The 25,500-nt window shown below is 43.8% G+C and overlaps 1 protein-coding gene across 1 annotated transcript; it reads left to right on the plus strand.

The window, feature by feature from the left end:
• Positions 1 to 6,112: 6,112 nt before the first annotated feature.
• On the plus strand, positions 6,113 to 25,351 carry LOC131293136 (netrin receptor unc-5-like). Its single transcript, XM_058321214.1, is given in 11 exon segments — positions 6,113 to 6,125; positions 6,189 to 7,171; positions 9,202 to 9,418; positions 13,580 to 13,779; positions 14,062 to 14,140; positions 17,335 to 17,505; positions 17,732 to 17,779; positions 19,462 to 19,704; positions 20,080 to 20,093; positions 24,199 to 24,265; positions 24,420 to 25,351. Coding segments are annotated over 11 exon segments (2,967 nt in total).
• Positions 25,352 to 25,500: the final 149 nt, after the last annotated feature.

The raw sequence follows: 25,500 nt of genomic DNA on the forward strand, positions 1-25,500 counted from the left end.
TTTGAGGTGAGGTTTTTCCGCGAGGTAATGAGGAACACCCATAAAATGCGGTAATCGATAAAATAAACACGATGGCGTCCGTAATGAGATTGGAATGCTGTGATAGAAGCGTGGGCTGCTGAAACTGGGAAATCTCTGGTCAAAAAGAGAACTTTCCGGCAGCGAGGATCGTAAAAATTTCCATCGATAACGGGTTTGGGACCGTTTGTGGAGGTCAACAACGATTGGGTGTATGTGTGGTGTGGTGGGGTGCAGGAGATAAATTTCAATGTTTTTCCTGCCTTCCGACCTACCCCTCCCAGAACCATTTTGGAAACCCTATGTGGCGGAAAAATAACGAGAATTTTGGTGCTCGTCAAATTTTTTATCATTTCGTCCGGCTCGATTTCAATATTAAGCATGGTGCGATCGATTTTCGGTACTTTTGCTGATGTATTATTTTTCGTTTCGCGTTTTTCCTTTCCTCAGAATCTATTCAAAAATGTTTCCTCCCGATAAAGTTTCCCCAAGTCGAGATTTTCTGCGTGTATTTTGTTTCACGGTTTCTCCTTCAGTGGCTGATTTGGATCTTTTCTGTTTGCGGTGTATTTTTGTTAAGGAATTCCGGATTTCCCGGCAAATAGCAAAGGAAACAGGAAATCGGAATGCTAAGGAAGCGGAAAAGAAACAAAAAGAAAAATCGTTCGTTTTGTTGTCTATTTGTTGTTCGGCTCAAGTTTTCCACGGAAAATCATTGTTTGAAACATTCAATTCGATGCAAAGTTTCGTTTTTCTGAATTCATCCATTGGTAGGTTGATTTTTCCGGCCTCTACCCACCCACCGAACGTGTTTTACCAACGTTAACGCAGCTTTGGATGGAATCGTTGAAATGAAAAATTGAATCGTTGAAATAGTAATTCGGGAAACTTTCGATATTTTTCTCAACACATTTTTTAGTCATCTGTTGTGGAAAACAAAAGAAAAACTGAAAGAAATGTGTCTTGTCAATGCGGCGATAAGAACAAACCGAGCCGGGTAGAAGAAAACACAAAACACAGAAGCAACGAATTCAATCGCCCGTCGCGAACGCTTTCCTTCATCGTATTGTTTTGATTTACAATTCCCCTCCTACTGAGAGAAAAGTTAAAGTATTGGCGAGGTGGAGAAAAAGTTGTGCTAGCAACAAATTGAAACAGCGCAACATCGGTAGCCAGAGCTTTTCTATTCTCGAAATAGTTAGGAAAGGAAAAACGAACGGCACGATAAGAGACTGAGAGAAAAAGTTCTCATTTTGTTGCTGTAGATTCTTTTTTTTTCTTTTTTCGCATACTAATCCATTGCAGCATGTGGATTGTTCCATCGGTATGCTTAAGATATTTCACCGTCCTTTCGTGAGGTTTTCCCTTTACCGTTGTCTTTTAACATTCGCCGAGTCGTCAGTTTTCGTATGTTTGGCTTGGGATGTTCAGTACGAATAGAAAATAGAAAAACAAGAAAAAGCTCAAAGATTCACAAGGACCTGATCAGGGCGGATGGTGGAAGAGCTGTCCGATGAAATGTGAAACAAATTATGTCTTTTTCTCCCTCCGAAGGATATCGCCCGTATCGCTTGCCGTCGCCCTTTGTGTTTCTATTCTTTCGCGTTCGGTTGAACAATTTCTGCTCTATCGTCCTCCTTTGGTCCGTTTTCTTTTTGTCGTAGTACAAGAAAAAGAAAAGCTGGGTTGGTCCTTGCAGGCAGACAAGTGGACGAAATTATGCTTATCTCGCTGCCATGGACAAAGATGAAGCCGCGTGGTGAAGTTTTTCCCTTTCACAAGCCATAACCGCGAACTTGCGAATATTCAAGGCAATAGTAGTTGTGCCGAGCAGCTGGCCTTTGCCCTTTTCCATGCTGTCCTTTTTATGGAGACGGTAGGCGGACTTTCTTCTTTTTCATAAGTCGTACAGAATATGCGGTTTATCTTTTCGACACAGTTTTTTGTTGAACAAAAACGCAGAAGAAAATGTTCGTTATTTCGTTTCTCCCAAGCAGCAGCCACGTTGCATTTTTGTGTTTTTTACTCTCAGTTTTCTCGAGGACAATGTCCCTTTTTAAAGTCCTTCTTTTCGTAGACAATGTATCGCCATCGACCTGCTGAAAGCTCTACGAAGAAAAACCTGTGTCCAACGGCGATCGGTGTGATCCTTCTTCTTCATCCTTTTGCGCCGATCTGTGTCTGTTTCGGTCCAGTGAATTTTCATTCCTTTCGCTAGCCGGGTGACAAAAGAACTCAAAGGATAGAGCCAATTCCATTCCGGTTGTATGTTTGGAAAACGCTTCTTGCCACTTCAGCTCCACCACCAGCTGGATGTCGCTCTTCCGGAAGTGTTTTGCCATTCGTTAGCAACTATTTGCTGAAGCCATGAGGAAGGAGTGTGTTTCTGGGTCTGTTGGGGGAAACCTGCATGTGACTGTTGATCCCATTATTAGACAAATTATTCTTTAAGGATCCTGATTTACGCCACTGGAAAAGTGCCCGGGAAAGTTGGAGAGTTTTCTGGCAAAAGCTCTTTCTCTCAATCCATGGGACCAGCGCACGTTCACGTTTACGATTACGTGTCACGAGACTAACTCCTAGCTGGCTAAAGGTGCCACTGCATTCGTGTCTATTGTCGTTCTGTGTGCCATTGTTGTGCCGTTAAGTGCTGGCTTTCGGGGCTCTGGCAGCTTTCCAAACCGAAATCGATCGCTCGAAGGCCCATTTTAACGATGTTGAATAGAAATTTTCTGCTTCAAAAGCTGGTTTCCGGAGTGTATTAATGCTCCTGGCTGGGATGCACATGCATCTGGGCCTTTGGGGCTTTTTGTTCGATAGCGATGGTTATCTGCGACAGGTAAATGAGATTCATCGAAAATAATGCCCGAAATCCGGAGTGAATTTCTATCGGCGGGCTATTGAAGTACTTTTGGTAGAAAAGCCTGCTGGGGCGAGGACTTTAGTAGTTTAGTTAGAAAGGAAAATCCGGAGAACGTTCGGAAAAGGTATAAGCATCGAATCGATTTTCCATTGTAATGTTTTGAGCTGCTTTTTTACATTCTCTCTTATCGATTGCTTACCTTGTTGAATATTGCATCCATTACGTACGGTAAGTATTGGAGCCTCTTACGAATAAGATCAATAATCTGCAATTCCTGCTGGGAGTTGCAGCGTTTGTTTGCTTCAATCCCATTTCCCCAGATAAATAAAATAAAACTATTGTTTAACCATTGAAACATAGCTCGTAGTCAGCTTCTTCTCTGCTCTCTTTTTTGTTTCCCTTTTTCTACCATTTGCTGTCTTGACCGATGACCCTGTTTTTGCCAACGGAGTCCAGGAACCGGTTACTTTTATATTGCTTTCAAAAAGACTACTTTCGCAGGGCATTGGCGACGTTTTGGCTAGTTTTCTTTCGAATACTTCACCGATATTGCCCGATTGGAGAGTAATAAAACATTTCGTTTTATTTGTGTGCTTTTTGCGGGCCACATTTTCCTTCCTGTCTAAGTTTTTATTGCACCGAAAGACTATTGGTGCAGAGTTACCACACATACATTAGCAAGGTACGAATTTTAATCCGTTTTCAATGCATTCCTCCCACCAGAGAAAGTTGTGTATCACGAGCGTACCTCCTCAGATGTACGGCTGAGCATATAAATAAAACCATCCACAAACGACCAGGCGGCTCCATTGGTAAATAACCGAAAAAAACCTGTTTGCATTTTCCATTCTCTGTTCGTCGTTTATTGCCATTAACAAAATATCACTGAAATCTACAATCTGCCATAAAAAGGGTTGTGTGTTGGGCGAACAAAAAAATACATCTCTGAAGAGGACATACACAAATACCTTTTTGGGAAAACAAAACGACCTCTCTCTGCGGAAATCCGACCCTTGCCAGACCGGAAGGAGCCGTTAAGATGAAAGTAAAACAGTAACATTCATCCGTGCGACAGCTCGCGTTGGAAAATCTCAACCAGCCAACGACAGTCCAAGCAGTTGAAGGCACTTAACGCTTCGATAACTTTTCATTTAGCCAATTTTCTGGAGGGACGGGACGGGACGGGAGGCACCGCCAACCAGTGGCACGAAAGTCTTAATGAAAAATTAATTATAAGTAATTCGCATAATTAAAATCGCCCCAAAAACGAAGCTCCAGCCCACCCAGTGGTGGAAGTTGGGAGGAAAAACAGGCAACCAAAAAACGCGCTTTGTCGCGCGTGTCAACACGAGATGGCTTTCTTGGTTTCCCAGCAAACGAACACAGCGAGGATGGAAAATTATAATTTCTTCGACCATCATCTTCGCTCGTCGTCGCTTTCGTCCTTCTCATTCGTCAGACAGATGGAAAACCGCAACGGAAAAATTGGTACCATATTTTTCGCTGTTCGCCGAGATGCCGTCCGTCGCATTGTTGATGTTGCGAAAAGATTTTCCTTTCCGTACACAACCCGTCGTGGTAGCAGCTGGAGCTGTTGGAGCGGTTTGTTGGAAAATGGCCACGAAAACTTTACACGATCCCAGCTCATCAAGGCGGAAACTGCAACAGACGGTGCGGGTTGTGCGTCCCGAGCGCTGTCTTGTCAGATTGGATGGAGAAATTAGTCAAGCGGCTTAAGAGCCTTTTTACGCGCGCTTCAGGAATGCGAACTGCTCGTGGCGGATGGAATGTACGAATTCCTCTTCCTCCGTCGGTGGATACTAATACTAAAAATCCACACAAATTACAGTTGCTTTTATTTCCGCGCGCCTGCCATCAGCTTTAGAATAATTGTTTTATGCACCGCACCACCTTGGCAGTGTGATGTAAATTTGCTGAGAATTATTGTCTGACGCATACGTATCAGCGCGTAGAAAGCCCTAAGTAAAGCTTGCCCACGCTCGGAAAAGCTGGTTGGTGGTAACTTTCTTGCGCTTTCGGTTGAAATATCTTCTACCGCAATAAAGTTTTCCCGAGCGCGCGAGATGCACTTCACGCGGTAGGATCTGCGTCAGGATAATAAGATTGAGTCGTAAAAAGGATCTTATCGTGCGCTGGGCAGGTATGATTTAATTAAACAAGATCTTGCTAGGGAAAATTAATTCCCTCTAAAAGTGACTTCACACTCGAACGGCATTGCGATGGCTTTCTATTAACTCCGTGCGCCGTGCGAGTTTTTTTATTCCTTCGCATCCAATTCCATCCTTCTGTGGAGCGACTGAATGGACAGCTTCTTTCAATAATTTCTGCTCACTTGGGTGTTTTTAATAAGACGCTGAATGGTTCATAATGGGAAAATGGAAGTAGAAACTAGTATTTTTAATAAAAGAAATTGGAAAAAAATTGAGAGCGAAAGAAAGGGGAAAGTTCAACGGAATGGGGTTAAAAGAGAGGGTGCAATGCAATTGAATTGCAGTTTCTTTGCCTTCCATCCTAGTTCTCGATAAAGTGGTCCATTGCGATGCCGCTATGAATTTATAATCTGGGGTTTTCAATTTATTTTGAATGCATTTCCGCTTCAAGCATGGTAGATTATTGCCACTTTTTGAAACACAAAATTATGTGTGCCGTTGAAAATGAATCTTAAAGAATTGGGTGTGCGTTTATTCTTTAGTTTATGTTTAAGAGGTGTTTTGATCGTGTATTTCACGTTTTTACTGCATATTTCGTAAAGTGAGTTTAATATCCTATCATTCTCTCTTTTTTCTCAGATACCACACTGACCTGCAGAATGCTTTTAAATTTCGTACCTCTTCAAGCGAAATTCACCCAAATTGGGCTTCGAGGCTAATTGTGAACACTTTCCGAGGCACATCGTACGACGGGTGTGTGGGTGTGTGTGAGTGCATGTCTTGTGGTTGAATTATGAGTGTTTTTACGACGGCACTAAACGACAGCAAACAGCCATTTTCGCCCGTTGAACGACATCGACGGAACGCGCGGAACGACGACATTCTGCACGACATTCCACGTCGGGCCGCGCTTCGCGGGCCATTCCTTGACTCGGCACTGATACCGGAAAATTCTCTGCAAATGCCCGAGGAGGCGCTCCACATACTTAGCGCAAGAAGACGCTAGGAAGAAACGGTTGAAAAATTGTTTCATCTTCAACGCCACGCAAACCGCCGCACGATGAAAGCTCTTCGTAAATTATCGCATTTCCTCAATCTATATTTCATTTGTTCCACTTTTGTGACCTTGCCTTCAGCGGCCTCTTCGACATGGGAGCACGTAGGGGGAGGACCCGGTGGGTTGGAGATGAAAAATCTATCCGCACATTCCGCACAACATTCGTCAGCGAGGGAAAAGCACGCGTCCTGGCAGCCAAAACGCGAGGATACCGTCGCAATGGGACAAGATAAATCACCGACACTCGATGGTCGAAGGCAATCCCAACGACAGCGTCCTAAAATCGACTCCGACGAGGATGGAGACGACGATGTCCGATTCGGTTCGGTTGCGGTTCGCAGCAGGACAACTTTTAATCCGCTTCGACGCGAGGAGCACGAAGGACGGTGGCCAACGCAGGTCACCACGACGTCACCCCGCTCCGTCGAAAAATCCGAAAACAATCAACCGGAAATGAAACTTTCCCGTCGCCATTGGGATACCCGTCGTTTGAACGACGGCAAGGAACGACATCACGCTGATGACGTTGATGACGACGATGACGTTGTCGACGCGGCGAAGGATGATTACTACGACACGCCGACGGTCGAGGGCGGCACCAGCGAAGGTGATAATTATGAGGATGACAAAATAATCAATTCGGGATCGTTGGACAACTTTTTCGATATGAAGTCGTCGTCCGCTTCGCCGTCGTCGTTATCGTCGTTGTTACCGGGAGCAGCAGGTGTCGGTTCGGAACATCGAAGGGGTGATTTTAAAAACGGTGCGTCAAAGCCGGATCTCTTCGGAAAGGACTCGCAGGATGTTGAGGAGGAAGACGACGACGCGAACGAGGGTGATGATGAAGACGAGGACGATGAGGACCGCGAGGAGGACTACGGGGAAGCGTCCTACGGTGAGGATATCCTTCCGCCGAGTGAAGCGTTCGGAAGCTTCGGTGGACGGACGGATGATGGGCTGAAGGTGGAGGAAGCGCCGTACTTCCTGGTGGAGCCTCAGAGCACTCACGTCATCCGAAGCAAACCGGCCGTCCTGAAGTGCAAAGCTGCCAACACTCTGCAGGTAAGAGAGGGATGGGTGGAGGTGGTGGGAGCGAGAGTCTTTTAATTTATGCACCACAGCAGCATTTTGAGCTGATCATAAATTAAAAGGGCTCACGTTTGACGCCGACCGATGGGTGGATCCCGAGTTGGATTTGGCTGATGAATCACCGGATCCAGTTCGGAGCGCGCGTCCTGATTGATAGTGCATTGTTTTGACACTTTATTTGACGGTTTAATTTTCCAATACCCGCACGCTCCAGGGGTCCTTTCCTTTTTTGCATCGTTTTAATATTTTTTCGTTTCTTTATTTATGGCGAGTGTGATGTTTCCAGTGAAATATGGGAAACTTTTCAATTAAAAAGTTTTGTCCAATTTGTGATGAACGGGTTTGTTTGTTTTTTGGAAAACACTTATGACACACTTTGATATTTATGAGAGAGTTTTGATTTAAATCCTGCTTTTATCCTAATAACTCTCTTTATTGAAACTGTTTCTAAAACAGTTGATCATTGAATTTTGTACAGTTCAATGCATTAACAAAACTGCAACAATCAAAAATCAAATCAAAATATCGTCTAAAGCAATAAAGGCTACTGAGGAAAAAGATTTCCTACTGATAAACCATTCCCGAGCCTGATTCGTCAAGAAAACAGCGCAAAGAGCATGTAATCTCGCATAAACATTCACTTGATACCTTGCTTACTTTGCATAATACGCGTGGCGCCGGCCTATAGCATTGTGGAATTTGGGGGATTTTTTGTTGTTGCTCCTTTTCTTATTCCCAAAACACACATACACGTACTTTCACAATGAAAAGAAAACCCGCTTTCGCTAACGGCATGGGAACAGTCGGCCTATAATGCTAAGTAAAACTCCGGAAGCTTATGGCTGCTTGGAGTCTTCCGGTTTGCAAAGGAATTTACAGACTAAAGAAAACATTGCTTCTTCCTCCCGCTGCGTTCTCCAGACCTTGCCGGATGTGGTTTGTTGTCGTTGCTTAAGAGTGAAAGAGTGGGAAAAGTTTGCCCAAGTAGGTTTTCCACACGAGTCACACCAGAAGTGTTGAAGAAGATAGAAGGGAAAAAAGTGTTCTTAGAAAACAAGATGAGAAAAACGGGGAAAACCCCCAAAAGCAGAATTAAAACCCATCCTTGATCTTCGCTCAATCTTCCGGAAGCTGTGAAAAGAGCATAAAGGAATTATTTTATTCAAATGTCTCATCCTTAGGGTCGATCTTTGGTCCGATAAGTTGACCATCGGTTGTCCGTCTTTGCATGTCTGAGGCGAGTATTGAGGCAGAGTCGGTTGAGAAAAGAAAAAAACCTAGAAGGGAAAACTAGACTCCGATCAAGAGACGTCACAAACGGTTTCGCAGTCGCAACCTCTGGGAAAATGTAGCAAAGCAAGACAACACCCTTAATATTTAATTCTTTCCTCACACTTTTTGTCGGGAGTGTGTTTCTTGGAATGTTCGCCAAGATTTAAGCTGATATTGGGAAGATTTTCCTCCACCACACACGCAGAGGAAGTTCCTCTTTCCCCAGTTGCCACTTTAAGTCCTTTCGGATATTGGGTATGGTGTGTGTATGTGTGTGTGTTTTGTTGCTGGCACTCAAGGGTTACGGCTAGCATTTTTAGTCTATGAATATTTTATCAACATTGCTTATACCAAACGGTCACAACAAGCTGAAGCAGAACACCATCAGAGGAGTTGCAACATAGAGAGAGTCCTTCACGTTTTCTTTTTCTCTCTCTGGTGATTTGAATAGCGCGTTAGCCACACGGAAAGGATTCTTAATCCTTTTAAGACCAGCGCAGGCCAGCACGAGGACAGGTTATGTTTTATTCAGCGTTACGGAGGATGCAGCGATAAATTTTATCAGACGGCTTACGGGCACAGATTTTGCATGCATAGTTGTTTCCGTGACTCTGAAGGCCGCGAATCCGAAAGCAATGAAATGCGGCTCGACATTTGCTAAGTGTTTGATTTTCTCGTTAATGTTCTCTCTACCTCTCTTTCGCTCACGGTCTTTTGGTTTCTCATTGCAGATTCATTTCAAGTGCAGTGGCAGCATAAAGCCACCTCCGTCGATCGAGGAGTCGCACGTGGATCCGCACAGTGGCGTCCACTTTCAGGAGGTGACGGCCACGATCTCGCGCGACCTGGTGTTCGAGAACTTCGGGAAGCAACCGTTCAAGTGCGAGTGCCACGCCTGGTCTCCGCGCGGGAAAGCTGTAAGTCAGCCGGCTTCGATCGTCGTTGCGTGTAAGTGTGTTTTTACATCTTGTTTTTAAATGTTTCTTCAAGTAATTTTATTCACACTGAGGCGAAAGACATACAAGTCATTAAAAAGAACGCTTTCAAAATGGGAATGTTTACATTGAATTACAACACACGTAACATGTACAAGGTGTTCGTTCAAGTCATCGCCAGAAATAATTACAATCAGCTAACCTTTCATTACGATAATAAAATATGGGAAAAGTTACGAGACTTTCACCACCTCTCCGCTGAAATAACCTCCCCTTCTTTAGATTGTATGTAGAACCTGTACCTTCTTTCTTCCGGAAGTGGCCGGGGAAGGTAATAAAGACGCGCGCTCAGTTCAATATAAAGTGAAAAGCAATAAAACACCTATTCCTCCATTAATTACTTGCCATCTTCGGCCTAGGGCTTGCTGAAAAGCGTAAAGCCCCAGGTCGCTCAATATTTTATGGCCAGAGTTTTAAACCATCTTCACCGGAAGCGGGATGGTAGGTGGTCGCGGAGGGTGAAACTCTTTTCGAGGTCGGTTGGTGGTTAAGCTGCCTACCTGTTTTCTCACCGTAAATCCAATAAGAAGTCGACGCCTGGATCGCACCCGCGTATTATGGAGAGTTGGTGGTAGTAAGCAGTAAGGCTTCCTTCAACACTTCCAGGGGGAGTATGCTTTCGTCCTCGCGGTTGTAGGTGAGGGAAAACATCCACCACGTCAACGCTCCCCAGAAACAACTTTTTGAGCCACCTGAGACGTAACGGAACATCGTCTAACTGAATTGTTAGGCGCAGCTATTTATTTGCCATTTTCATTGGAAGACGCTCGGGAAATGCCATCCCCTTCTTCGAGTGGCTTGATGGTTGATGCTCCTGATGCCAGGGAGGTGTTGCTTCCGATTTGGGAGCGGGGAAAAGAGAGACGGCGTAGAACATCCGCTTCGAACTCAAAGAAAGGCCTTACGCCATCACGGTACGCAGAATGTGTAATGTTCAGCATAAATTTTAATTCCAACCCATAAAAAGCTCGTATTACTTTAGATCGGAGGTAAAGGTATTACTCATTGTTTCCTTCCTGCTGGGTCCAGAGTCTCCGCAGGGAGTCGAAGCCCATCATCGCGGGGATCAGTGTTTGTGGCAGTCCCTTCCAGCGACTGAGGGAGAAAGAGTGTTGTTTTCCATCCCCGAAACTCCCCCTCACCGGAACTAAACCCCACTCTTATTGGCTTTCGTTGCGGTTAAAGACATTCAAAACATGTGGTTAATACTTTTGGCCCGCGTTTCGCGTCGATGGGGAAGGAAGCGCTGATCCAGCTGCTGCCACCAAGACCGATCCACTTTCCACCTCGGTAAAACACGTTCCAGTGGCTTCTTGTGTTCTGTTCTGTTCAAGGAGGACGTCTCGGGGACATTCCGACCCGACCTCTCCTTATGTCGCACAGCGTCATGCCGTAGGCAACGGCAGCGTTAAATGGAGGGAAATGTAAGAAGCCAAACGATCGGAAATGAACGAAATGGTAGCAGTCGGTAGCTTAAGACATTTTCCCCAGGCCTAGGCATGGGAAGGACAAGCTTAACGATTTTTGTTCCAGCTTATGCTCGATGAGGTTAGCAGGAATGATTTCCTTTAATGGACGTGAATGTTTGCAACTTGATACAAAGTTTGCCGATACCAGTTCACGTTCACGGTGTGGCTTCCTTGGCTTCTTCTCTTGTGTGCGTGTTAACCAAAAGATTAAATTAAATTATGCTCTCGGTAAGCTTGTTTTAATTTGAGGTAAAATTTTATGAAATGTGGTTTCATCGAACATCAAAGTCAGAGATATTTCCACGATTGTCAGGTTTTCAAAAATTCAGCCAACCTTTTTCCGGGGAGAAAGAGACCCTTGTGAATTTTGTACGGGCAATGAAACGACAATCGTATTTGAATCATAACCGCCATCAAACCACTCAATTCAGTTGGGACCTTTGTATCGCACTGCTGTTCCTTTGAAGAACGCGCAGCGAAACTGTCGTAAAGCAATAAAGTGCAATAAAGCGCAGTGAAAACGCAATCGCTCTGTCTTCGACTGGAGCATACCGCTGCCATCTTGCCAACTTCCCACGGGAAGCTGAATAAATTGGGTACTCCACAAGGCCACAGCATTACTCAACATCAATTGAACCAAGCCCGGAAGACGGGCGGGGATGAAAGAAAGCAGCCCGCGATGGTGCATCATAAATGGTTAACTGTTAGTTCGTGCTCACGGGATGGAAAATTGGAATCTTCATCGATGGGAATAGTTCTGGGATAAGAAAAACGAAAATTAATACAATGTACATTTTCCTTTTGATGGTAACGTATGTTTTCTTAATCGCGCTCATGCATATCAAAGGAAGCACAAAGACCTCTCTTTTCATTGCTCACTCTTTGGCAATGAAAAGAAAACTATTTTGTGTGTAGAAATAACAAATTCGGATTCCTGACAATTCAAAATGGTTGTGATGAAAAATGAATGTTCTTTCGTTCAGATCGTTAATCAACTTAGCAAAGAACAAACGAGAAATAAAGTTGCGTGATTATTGAGATATTTATTGCAGTCTTCCTCGGTTCAACGAACACAGTCAGACATTGCAATCGAACATGTTCCCAATTAGTTGGCTTTGCATCTCGTAAGATTTCTTAGAAATATGTTTGCCTTATTAAAAACAACGACAAAAGGGTGTTGAGAGCACGGGAAATCCCACAAGGAAGTAGCGCGGAAGGAACACCGTTGTTCAATATGTTGAAGTCGTAGTTCGCCGAAACATGATGTTCGTTAGATGCGTCTAATTTATTGAGTTGTGTGAGAAGAAAAACTGCTCATATCGCCTTGTATTTCAACAAATTGGTAATAAAAATCCCTTAGTGAAGGAAAGAGAACATCATGTTCCCTTGTTTATTATCGTGGCCGCGAAGATCTTCAACGATCTTTGTGATGGAGTGGTGGTTCGAGAGAAGAGAGATTGTGAAGTGGTGCTCTAGCACTGGCCACTGCGTGAAATATGGAGACGGAACCAACAAACAACCAAAAAACCCCAACCAAACATAAAAAGCACCCAAAATGAAACCCAAATGAATTTCGACCGCATATGTTATCCGCCTGCACCTCCCCCTTCGTGGCGGGTCATAAATCATATCCGCTTCGGGGACAACATATGGACGGAAGAACAATTTCGGTCGAGAGAAAGACGTGAATTCAGGAGACGTTGGCAATCAAATAAGGGGGTTTGGGGCATCGCTCGCCCCGCTAAGGGCCTAAATTCTAAACAAATATCGCCCAAGGCACGCTGGCCTGCCTGAACGTGCGTTTATTCATTCTGGCAACATGAGCACCTTTGCAGCGAGCACGAGCGATAACGACGGCGGAAGTCACGGAGCGGATGGCGGGAACAAAACGGTGACTTGTTCCGCTTGGCGCCAGTGTGGGGTTCCTTCCTAAGGCGAATTCAACAATTGAGTCAGCTGACATGACGCGATGCGAAGGTTGTTTATTTTTCTGTTCTTGGGGAATAATTGGTTGGTTTTGGAGCCAACAGTTAACCTACTTTAGCGGGATGCTTGAAAACTCATCCAAAAGGAAAATAAAACGCGTGTCATGACTACAAAATGTGGAACATAAAATCAACTAAAACCAAAATGGATCGTACTAAAAGTCCCGGTTATGGTCCAAAGAGCTGGTGCACGATGCAACATATTTGCGGATGCATAAAACACTGAAACATGACAGATTAATTTATAGTCTTTTCCTCCGACGGTTCGTTTAATGAATGAGAAAGGGAGAATGAAACCTCAAACACAAAACAAAGATCTAAGGTAGAAGCTGAAAATAAAATGTTGCTTCGAAGAGAATGCGCCAGCACAAAAGTGAATCATCTTCTTCTCGTACTCGTCCTAGACTCAGAAACTCTCGATTTCCTACACTCTAGACAGTTTTACAAATCGTTGCGGGCCACATGAAACATGATTCATTTTCGGTAGTTCCGTTTTATGGTGCCTATTCGCATGCGAGGATTCGGTTCATAAAGTTTGCAGTTCATAAAACACCAAAATGTTTCGCAATAATACCCATACGAGTCGTTTCAAATGGCACATTTTTCCACTGAGCCCCGCTGATTGTGCTTTTCATTTGCCTTTTCCGACGTTCGTTACAGATTTGAAGAAACATTTCGAGCTCCCGGAGACGCACATCCGAGCCGAAGCTGGGGAAAAACTGGAAATCAAATGCATCGCTCCGAAGGGCTATCCGAAACCCCAGATAACGTGGCTGAAGAACAACTTTACCATCACGTCTAGTCCGCTGCTGACATTCACAACCGATGGCAACATTGTGATAACCAGCGTGAACCTGCAGGTAAGGAAGGTGTTCTGAGTTCCCGCAGGAATCTATTAATATTCAATACTATTTACTCTGATGCCATCCTGCATTACTACCCACGCATTATTTCCCTCAACCAAGCCAGAATGCTCTGGCGCTTCCCGGCGAATCCCTTTCGATTGAAAAGTGTGCAGTGAAATTGTTGTAAACTCCTTAATGGAAGTTTGTTTTTACTGTGCTTTTCGTTTCAAATTTCGTCGACCTACCATCGTCGACCTAAACCAACCATTCTCATGGGAAACTTGTGGAAAATAAAAGGACATCGGGAACTATACATGCGTCGCGGAAAACATCGCTGGCAAGAGGACTTCGGAATCGATTGAACTAATCGTCTATGGTAAGTAGAAAGTCAAATGCACGACATGGCATTCCGGTTTACTTCCAAAGTATTTGTATGAAAACATGAAAGCGAATTGAATCGTTATAAAATTAAGTTGAGTAGAATTGTTTGTTTTGTTAGAGTTTCAAGTTAATGTCTTTTTCAACCAGGAAAAAAACTATATTTATTCATAAATTGCTTCTATAGCAAATTAATGGAGCGAAAATGCTTCTCGCACCTGATTTAGCTGCTTTGCCATTTTTACAAATTCAAGTCGCTATGGGTGATTCAACACCGGAAGCGAAAGGTCAAGTAACATTACCAAACGGTGCAGTGATGCAGAAATGCTACTTCGTGGAATGAAGTCAAATGCCAGAAACACTACCAGGATCGTTCTATGCCAGGAATGTTGTAGCAACGGCTGCAAAAATATTTCATTCGCTGGTGCCGGCCAAGAATTTGTTGCGCTAGAACGAAAGTGGTTTGCGTCACATTTACTTTGTGGCTTTCTTACGATTTCTTAAAGGCAACAAAATTTAAAGTCAACAACATTTTCAATCAATGGACGCAGGATCAAAATGTATTTACCAAACAAAACCAAAAATAACAGGTTTGTTCCTTTCAAAGCCATCGATTTTTAACCTCAACTTTAGTTGGTCAGGAATAAAATGAAATATCAAATTGGAGAATGTTGATGTTGAGGAATGAGCCTAAAACATAAATCAGAATTAATCGGCTTATCTTATACAGTATGCTTTTGACCCACACTTCGACAAGGTTAACCGAACTTGTCGATTCTTTTGCTTATCCTGGAATGATATTTTCTTTGATTTTGTACTTCAAGAGGGAGTGAGTTTCATCGCAACATGGACGACTGTCCCGGCTATGAGGCAGGATAAACCTGGAGGCAGTTCCGTTAATTTATTTATCTTGTTAGTTGCACGGTTTGATGGAAAACGATACCTCAACCCGGTGCCGCTTAATTGGAACATCTATTTTGGATTTCCAAGGAATCAGCTAATTGCTTGTTTTGATTTCAGTCCAAAGTAAAGTCGGATTTCCTTAGGGCATGGATTTCTAGCAGGAGATATCTCCTTTCAAAAAGATTGTGAAAGTTAAGCAACATTACATTCCTGCAAGAGCCTTTCGCATGGTATTTCATAGGCCATTATATAGATGTCTCGGGATAGAATCCAACGCCATAAAATAGCATTTTACTATGCAAGTCAAGCGCAGTGTCAACACTTTGCCGGCCGGCACCATTGTAACCTTCGGCAAAATCCTTTTGAGGGTGATACGTATCGACTAAAGCGGCTTTTCAAAGTTGGAAGAGATGAACAAGGCGATGGTTCATAGGACATTGTTCAAAGCGCATACTAAACTGCTTGCTCAGCGATGGGTGAGTTGCGATTAGCCTCTGTGAGTATTCCGCGGAATCTCTCCAATGAAGTGAATCTTTCAAAGTAATGGTATCGACTATGATAAAAAGTGAGGAACTCTAATGAATGTTATTAAACTCTACCAGCATATAATGTTGTTTGGAATGTTAACCACACGAAAAGGGTTTTGAAAATATTCCAACATAAAACTATCAATGTGTGTCACGTAGTTTTGATGATCTTAGGTTGAAATCGTCAAAAATTGTGATTCTTTCACATTCCCTGCAAGAAAGATTCATAGGCCTTAAAACAGAGTCGCGCTCTGGGGATTGAAGTTTCAAACCTTGCTCGAACATGACGAACATCTGGGATTACATTCTCGAGATCTGCATATTGATACAAATCGACCGTGATTCAGGCAAGCTGCTGTCAATAGACTGGGAAATGTAAATTTGAGACTTCACTTTCCCTCTCTTTGCCATGATTCAAATGGTTCAAACATCACGTCGCCAGTTTGGTAAAGTTCTCGGTAAAGTTTTTCCATCGGCAAGTGGTAAAGCTAGGGCACGCATCTGTCGAACGTAAACTGGCGAAAAGAGGCTTATGTTTTTCTGTTCCCGATGGCACATCATGACTTGCGAGCACTAATACAAGAATAATCAACATTACTGGAGGAATGTTTCTGAGAGAGACAATCCGAGCCTGATGGAAGATTATGCAAATGAAACCTTTTACTGTTTACAAGAAGGTGTTTTGGGATGTATCGTCACTTTGCGCGAAGTCCGTAATTTAGTGTTTGTGTGTGGGAATGAAATTTGTTAAAAACGTGGTGCGAATGAGCTAGTACACGAACAGTAGAAACGGAATTTCACACCAAATTCTTATTTACGAGAAAGAAACCACAAATATCGACTCATTTCATGAATCCAAGAAATAGCTCTTACTTTTGTACAACGCATCGTTCTCTAATACTCGATCCATATGGATATTTGGGTCAAGCCAAAATAGGTTTGCAAGCTGTTTCGTTTGTTAGCTTTGAAAATCAATTTACTTCTCAACTCTCGCTTCGAGCTACTGTCAATTATTCTCACTCCCAACTCGAGCCTCGCGAGGGCCAATAATCTATTGGGTGGTCGTCCGAATCTGCCACCTTCGTCGTCGCTCCGAGGCCTTTTATAACGTGCGAGTAATCACACGGTAGACGGTTACGGTTCGGGCTCGTTGGTGAATCGAACTATCAATTTCAGTCGGCTCGTCGATTCGGCGATTCGGATCAATAACAGGATAAGCGGGCAACCATGGGAAAATGGCATCAATTTGCATATGAACAGAGTCTCGTGGGCCAATGTCTCGGTTGCAAGATGTTCAACGAAGCTCGTTGACACCCGCAGGGGGAGTTGGAACCACCTAGGTAATGGTAGATCTCCGATCGATCGAATCACCGGTACCGAGCCGCGTTTGTGCGATGCCTTTGAAGCCCAAACCGGGTGAGATTTATTCAATTGACGGTTTGTAACGTCAAAGCCTCTTTACTTGGCCGTGTTGGTGTGAACATAAATCGACAATGCTCCAACAATGGCCGGCTTGGGCACAAACCACAGTCGCTTGTTGGAGGTGTGTTAAGAGAAGTCAAAAGGTTAATTTCCTCGCTGAGACATTATTGAGTTATGTAACATTACTTCAAGTTTCGTATCTGATCAAGGGATATAAGAAATAATATTTCAAGCATTAAACACAAACATAACATACTTGGTCTTGATCGCAAACACATGCTTAGAAGCTTGTTTTCTCGCATTTAGTTAATTTATGTTGCCATCTGTTCCTCGATTACAGTGAACGGAGGTTGGAGTCAATGGAGCGCCTGGCTAGAATGTCGATGTCCGGGAAAACCGGCCCAGGGAAGGAAGCGAACGCGGACCTGCAGTGATCCCATTCCGCTCTACGGAGGGGCACCCTGCGTCGGGCCAAACCAGCAGAAGACGGCAGATTGTGTAACCTGTCCAGGTGAGTCCAGAGGTTTGGAGAAACGTTGAGAAAGATCATAAATACAGCACCGCCACAAATCTACTGGCATGATTAATCGCCATTCTTTAATCCTCTTAATGATGGTCATTTTCGAGGTGTTTTCTCATGTGTTTTGTTTCTGGTTTTTTCTATCTCCGATTGCTCACGATTTGCACCTGTTAATGTCCCATAATGATCCTCTCAAAATGGACCGATCGACACGCAGAAGACACACAAATTATCACCCCTAACGGATTTGAGGATAACACATTTGGTAAGTCGTTGCACGTGATGGGAGAGTGTAGTTTTTTATTCCATCGATTATGATTAGCATACAGCAATACTTCGGATTTGAATTAATATCATTTACAAACAAAGGCAGATGAGTTTAATCTGCTTCTTCAAATTCATTTGCTCGGCATGAAATGCACACATTCATGGTAAATTTAATTCGATAACTCTTTCGATAAGGCACGTTGAATAGCGACGTGAATAAAGAAGAAAGACTGGGTCAGGGTTTTTACCCATTCATCGTATCCCACAATCTTCGGAAGACCTCCCACTGAAACGCCCGAAGACGATTTCGAGAAAACAAATTAATCAATCACGTCGAACTTACCACACACGAACAGTTCCTTTTTCTTTCGTCGAATGGAGGGCGTTTCTCTTCCCACGAAAACGTAGGTGTGCTATTCGCATAATAATATGTTTATATCGATGAATTGAAATGCAAAGAAGAGTTATGAAAAGAGAGTGGTTTATAGATGGCATTAATGTTTTCAAAGATACTTGATTGAAAAATAAAAAAATAATATAATTTTCTGTAAGCTTTGCCAAGTCTGTCTACAGAAGCGTGAATTTCTAAAGAATGCTCATTGAATGGTGGCATTTTATTTTTAAAATTCTTCTTTCGTACATCTGCCATTTTGCCAAATTTTCTAAAATCTCCCAATAATGAAAATTCTTTGAATTCTTCCTCACACACCATCTACCATTTCTATGAAAGGATTCCCTTCACTCTTTCTCGTTTAAAAATATTCGCAAACGATGTCAAATTCGTGCGGAAACGGTTGTTGTTCCCTTTTCTCTGCTGCTTACGTTTGAAAACCAATTTAGCGGCTTCCCATACGCCATTGTGTGCAGGTTCGCCTCATAAAAGCGCCGTGCTATCAACAGAAGACCCAGGCGTTACTTTACAGAATGTGTTCTATGGTTGTAGATTTCTTTCTTTACAAAGATTTATAATACACGTCTGCGCCATCAACACCGTTCGGCCCCAGCTCTATTCTAAAATCCAACTTCCTTCAGGGAGCAGGTTCAGGAGCATGACTATCATAAAAATATCCACTCTCGGTTGGTCCTCGTTTGCCAGAGGTTAGCATATGAATGCAGCCTCTAACCTGATTTGCAATCTAATAGACATTCCTGAGCCACCACAGGAGGCAAGCAGGTTCGTTCGATCTCGTCGGAATGCATGATGCTGCATAGACTCATGAACGCCTCGAGAAGCACTCGACTTGAACTGAAGTAGAAACTCCAACTGTAGCCTCTAGCAATCTCGAGGTGGTTCTATTCTTCCCGTCATACTTGAGGGTTTCGGGGGACAAAATTGTGGAGGTTCAAGCTCTTGGCCTATCCGGAAGAGGACCATTTTCAAGTGAGTCCTTGTTCAAAATCTTCGCTTTTCTATTTCTCTTGTCGCATGTCACCGCATTGATTAGGGACAAGAGAATACTCCGTGCCTGTGTGTTCGTGCTGATAGTGTTGATGAATTGTAAAGGGGTTCAGAGATGCATTACGGTTATTTTACTTGTGCAAATTGAATCCCGCTTCCGTGATCCTTGTTTTCCAATGGATAATCCTTCCCCTCTCGTTTGTCCTCGTCTTTGTTCGATCTATCACTTCGTACTGAATCCTGCTAATCGGTCATGTTTTCTCCTATTCGTTCGTCCACAGAGCGCCGTTGGTCCGCTTGGTCAGCGTGGAGTTCGTGTACGAACAAATGCACCCAGTCCAGGAGACGTGTTTGCCGCACGCAGACGGTGGACTACTACGATAAAGCGCTCGTGAAGCGCCATCAACAGTTGGCCGCCCTGATGGAGGACCACCACGAGCAGGAGAGCAGCGCCTACGGATGCCACGGCAAGGACCTGCAGACCATCGTTTGCCGCGGTGGTGAATGCAAAATTGATGACACAGGTGAGCAGTCCGAGTAAACCTGAGTGACAGTTTCGATGCATCAGCGGAATCGCAGCGGAACGGAAATGGAAATCCTTCGATAATCCTGTTGATTCTGTTTTTTCATGCTTGGTCGGGGTTGGGGTACAGGGTATTTTTATAGCGCACGGTTTCAACATTACATTTCATGTAAAAATGACGTGGAACTTTCGACGATCGAAAGGTTTATTTTTCAGTGAAATTGTGCATCGGATCATTGTTATATTTTTGCCTTCAACATTTTGACACTCTTTCGTTTTGTACAAGGTGGAGTAATTTCCATGATAACAATTTTCGAATGGTTTACCCGTGAAAACGGTCGTCATTCATTGGTTTTGATGGTGTGTCTTTCGACAGAATCGGTCAGCTTCGTACAATGAGCTGTTGTAAATGGATCTCGCTAGGTGAAATTTTACCTACCACGATTACGAACAATGTAACGATTTTTATGAAAATGAATTTGTTATGGTTATCTGGGTGCGAGATACTTCTGAAATAAACGGAACAGAAAAGCGGCATCCTATTGTGAGGTATTTTATTTACACGATTTTTTCCGTGAAAACAAAAACACGCCGATGGATTCATGTGGGCAGACGGTGAACATAGTATGTACATTTTTAACACTTTTATTGGGCGCTTTATTCATAAAATTGATTTACCATGGTTTTTCTATGTGCGCTTCAACGATTATAGCGGATTTGTAATTGATTCATTTGACGGTGATGCCACCATCCTTAATGTCGCTCTGCGTATCGAATCTGCGCAGCGATTTCGTTAAATAAATTTAATGAGCTGTCATAATGCTATTCAGTATTTTATTAATGGAGCATTGGGGTGAATCTTAGATTCAAAAGTTGCGTTGGAAAAGGCGTGGGATTGACATACATTTTTTATTGGACAAACTCGAGCTGGGTAAAGCGCGGCGAGGATTTTTTTTAATGGTGTATGATACCAGCTAAAACACTACCGATAACATTTATTTAAAAGCATTCATTTTCTATGAAGTACAAATGCAACATCCTCATAAACCTTGAAAGGCTTACCAATAATAATTTGGGATGCTGGTTAACCCCGTTTAAAAACATTCTTTCACATAGTCCCAGAGGAACACTCTGGTTTCATCCCATCGGAACCGATGCACGGTTCCCATTCCCACAGGTCTCTAATAACCGACCCCGGGGATGGTATGCTATCCCACTATGCTGGTCTTTCCCCCTGAACAGTTCCAGCGTAGCACGCATGGGGCTTAATTTTAAATAACACCAATTAAAACGAAAGACAAGCCTCCGGATCCTATTTTTCCGGGCGACTATTTTTCATCCAACCCAATGGCCCATTAACAAAAATGTGTTCCCGTATCGCAGGTCTGCCAACAGGCTAGGAACACATGTGAGGATACCTTTTGTTTGGGACTCAATACAAAGATCCCGTATAATTGGTGCAATTTGAATAGGGAAGGATTGCGCAGCATTGAATTTCCTTGGAGGAAGTAATATCCTATCAAATTACTGGCCTGTTTTTAAATACCCCCCGGGGGATGTTTCTCTAGCTGCAGGGCATTAAACGAATGACAAAAGGGTATGTACGTTTGTAAACTCTTTATACTTACATCGACGGAAGGTTCAGAAAAGGTGTCAGGCATTATTGTGTTCATTAGAATCGCATGTCCCACATTTACGAACACCATTGAATAACTTTCTTTCTCCTCTTTGATGGCATCTCTTACGAACTCGGTTCTTAATCGTGACATGCATTGAGTTCAATAGGACACATGATCTCACGTTGTGAGTTGATTGTTATTGCTCGAACTTGGAAATGATGCGTAACCTTTCGCTTAAAAGAATATCGAGGAAAATTGACGGGAAAGGGCTATCATCGCACGACCCAGTGGGATGTTGTACTGACTACCAGCAGAAACCAGATTCGGCAGCTAGAATGCGGGTGTGTTCGGATGGGTTGAAGAAAGCGGCCGTCGAATTAAGACATCCCAAGCAATCAACGTTATGGTAGAATAAAATAAATTAATGTTCATCATGATGTCGGTTCTATGCATTTTTTTATTATATCTGTTCAATCAAACCGGAAAATATGGTACAAGAACAGTTGATGATCATTTCATGATGTCATGTTCAAAATATTTTAATATCGGGAGGAAAAACGAGAGTATAGATGAACACTCGATGCAACAACGTGAAAAAGCCTCATACCAATAACAATGTAAACAACTATTGAAAGGAGAATGATGAACAGTTCGCAAAATTTACTGCAGGTACTGGAAAAAAAGAAGTAGAACCATCGCAGAATCCATCTTCCACTGCACACCAACCGATGATCTACCATATTGGCCCGAAAACCCGTAGTCAGCCATCCGCAATCATTGGTCGTGAATGGAGCCAATCTGGGCTTTTCCTATTCACCGGGGAAATATGCTATGAAAGGACATCGTCCCGGCGGAAGGTAGACCGTCGATGGCACCAAATGGATGGAAGCGAATCTCATCCTCCAGGTATTAGTACCGTTCGCTGGTGGTGCATTGCCATCAGTCACAAGACAGAAGCACTGCAGACGCAGTTTTGAAAAGCATCAACAATAAACATAATCATTCATCGTTCCAAACCCCTTCCCTCGAGGACGAATAAGGATCCCTAGGTTCCATTTTTCCATTTTTCCCTTCTCATAGGGAGATTGACGAAGACGAAAGGGATTGTGGCGATGGAAATCATAATAACCGCACTGATTACTCGCCAGGGGAATATTTATCCGGCTATTATGTGATCGTCGGTTGCTGCGCGAGTCAGAATAGATTCTTGATTTTCTCACTTGACGATGGTGTTGGGTTAGTGATGGAAAAGTCAGTAGAAAGTAGAACTGAGAGGGGACCTTCCTCTCAGTAAGGGAGCAAACGAGTAACTAGGGAATTGAGAAGTTTGTAATCGATATTGGTTCGAGCAAGTCAAGATATATTGGACAGACCTTGTAAATTTATGAATAAGGACTTAAACATCTTGTTGATTATCTGTTATGAAACTACTTCTTCGCAGAAGTTTTGAGCCTCTTTTTACGTTATGCAAGCATAAAGAAAACATAATGAACAAACATCATTGACAAAACTCTGTGTCAAAAGTCACAGATTGAAAGTAATTACCAATGCCATTGAAGCCTCATTCATTCATCACGGTGGACAACATGGCGGTCATCGTTCGGTGGAAAGTCAAGTTTCCCAAAGTCATTAAGTCTATTTTTGTGATTGGTCGCGAATTAAGTCAAAGAGCGTGGAAGTTTTTAAGAAGTTGAGCGGAAAACTTTACCCATCAATTCATCGTCCAAATTCATTTGATTATCTCTTCAGGGTTCGGCATTCATTGCTTCCCGGTGCTATGTTGCTAACGATGTTTGTATATTGGTCTTTAAAAATAAGGTCGTCGGCATGGAAATGACGAAGTTTAAAAGGCATGACGGTTCTATTTTGCTCCAATTCAGAGCTTACGTAAAAAGTACGTTGACAAAAGACTGTCAATAGCAAGAAAACCATAGCTGTTCTTCGAAAAACCGCCAGATGGTAGAAAGCCATTCGCACACCACACCATGTGAGCAGTCCTGCACCTGTATATTTGCCGAACACTCCGATGTCATTATCTTGGCAAGGATGTCTTGATACGATTGGCAAAGAACCTGTCTCTTGAGAAGAAAAGATCCATTTAACTGTTGTCTCACTTCATCTGTGTTTTTCGTCAAGTGGCTTTTTTGGTTCTGTTCTATACTGGGATGTCTTTCAGCACGTTTACTATTCAGAAAAACGTTCTAGATTTCTCCGACACGCCAGCTAATGGTCGTATATGTAGAGAGTAGTTGTTGAGTTCAGTTGGCAGAAGCTTCAATTGAAAAGTCTTAATGTTTGCGATGAACGAGGACTGCTTGCTCACGGACATATTCCATGCCGGTTGGTGTTCGCATTCAATGGGGACATTTGTTCTGTCGAGTGAAGTAAAAAGTGAGCTTATGTTGCTTATGCTGTTGGTACACCTATGCTGCACTCAACCAGCTGCAGTTTTCTCGGTTATGTTAAAATACTCCAACCGGAAAAACTTGTGCACCAATGCAATGAATTTTCTTACTCGTTTACAACGTTGAGGCATGCAGAGGACTTTGCTGATGAGAGGACTTTTCTCCGCTTATGCTCCACGGTCGAGGAGTTTGCTCAATGGCTCGTGTGCTCAATGTAACGGTCATCGAGGGAGTGACTATTCATCTTTCATATGTTTTTGTGTCGAGGGTTTTAACATTTAAAGCCGCTTAGGAGTTGAAGATCCGGTGTGCGATTGGTATTACTCTTGAAAGTTGTATGCAGTCAAGATATGTTTGCAAAGAGGTTTTCAAGGGACGTGACGGCATTTTAGGTTCTGTTGGAGAAAATATTACACAAAATGTCAACTGAATTTCGTATCTCGGTAGGAACCATTGAATTCTTTTTAATAGGCATTGCCGGTAAGGAATAATTTGCAGCATTTTAAGTCGCTATCCGCCACGTCCATCACCGATACGTGTAAGTGTTTGCCCCGGAGTGTTCCAATAGTCACCACCGGATGAAGATGCCACCACACTTCGTTTGGTTGAATAATACAGCGGAAGTCGTCGTTACTGTCGTTGGCATAATATTGATGGTTTCAATTACCCTCTCTTTTCCTCGACGTTGACAGCGAACTCAACGTACGCCATCGCAACCACCGACTCGCTGGAGACGTGCAGCTCGTCGGAGGCCATGTACAAATCCACGTCCGCCCGGCAAGTTGTCACCTCCGACGGTGGTTGGCTCGAGCTGGAGCACCTGCAGACGTCCCTGTCCATCCCGGAGGAAGCGTTGCCTGCGTCGCTCAAAATCAACGTGTTCCTGGCCGTCATATACGACTCGAAGGATACGATTCTGGTCGAGAATCAGGTGACCCACATCAGCCCAACAGTTGTTTGTGGGCCAGCGAAGAGTAACTTCACGAAACCGCTCATCCTGCGGGTGCCACACTGTGCCGAGGACATTGCCAGCTGGAAGGTGTCTCTGTTGTACAAGGAGGAGGTCACGAACTGCTGGAAGAAGATCGCCTCGTCCGAGAACGACGTGCCGAGTCCGCAGGCCTACATCCAGCTCGACCAGCACAACGCGTACATTATGACGCGCAAACTCGGCAAGTACAGTCTGGGTGGGGAAAGTCTCGCCCCGGAGGTCGGCGTTATCAAACGGTTGAAGGTTGTGATGTTCGGGCCGGCGAGAAAACCGGACGCGGACTTTAACATCCGTGCGTACGTGCTGGAGGACTACCCGAGCGCACTCGAGCACTGCACCAGGATCGAGGGTCGCCTGGGCTACTTCCAGATTGGCCAGAGCTCGCCGTTCCACTTCGCGAACAGCAAGGAAGCGATGACACTGCGCATCAACTGCTCCGGTGGTTGGACAACGGACGTGGAATGTGCCGTGCAGACCATCCCCTTCAATCACATCTGGAAGAACATGTCGATCCTGCACTGCGAGTTCTTGCTGCGCAAGCTGGTTAACGAGATGCCGTGCCTTCGGCTGGAGCTGTCCGCCGAGCAGGACAACGGGGCGTAAGTGCTCGTCACCTCCGTGGCATTCTCGTGATAGTACCTGGCGCGGGCTCTCCAGAAGCTGATGACCATTTAGGACCGCGTGGTGACCGCATCCTTCTATCGAATACTTTCTCAAGCGAAACACATACACAGATACCCCCAATAGTAGTTGCTGTTAGTTGCGCACCAACGTTGATACCA

Source organism: Anopheles ziemanni, chromosome 2 (genome assembly GCF_943734765.1).
Source record: "Anopheles ziemanni chromosome 2, idAnoZiCoDA_A2_x.2, whole genome shotgun sequence".
Taxonomy (NCBI): Eukaryota; Metazoa; Arthropoda; class Insecta; order Diptera; family Culicidae; genus Anopheles; species Anopheles ziemanni.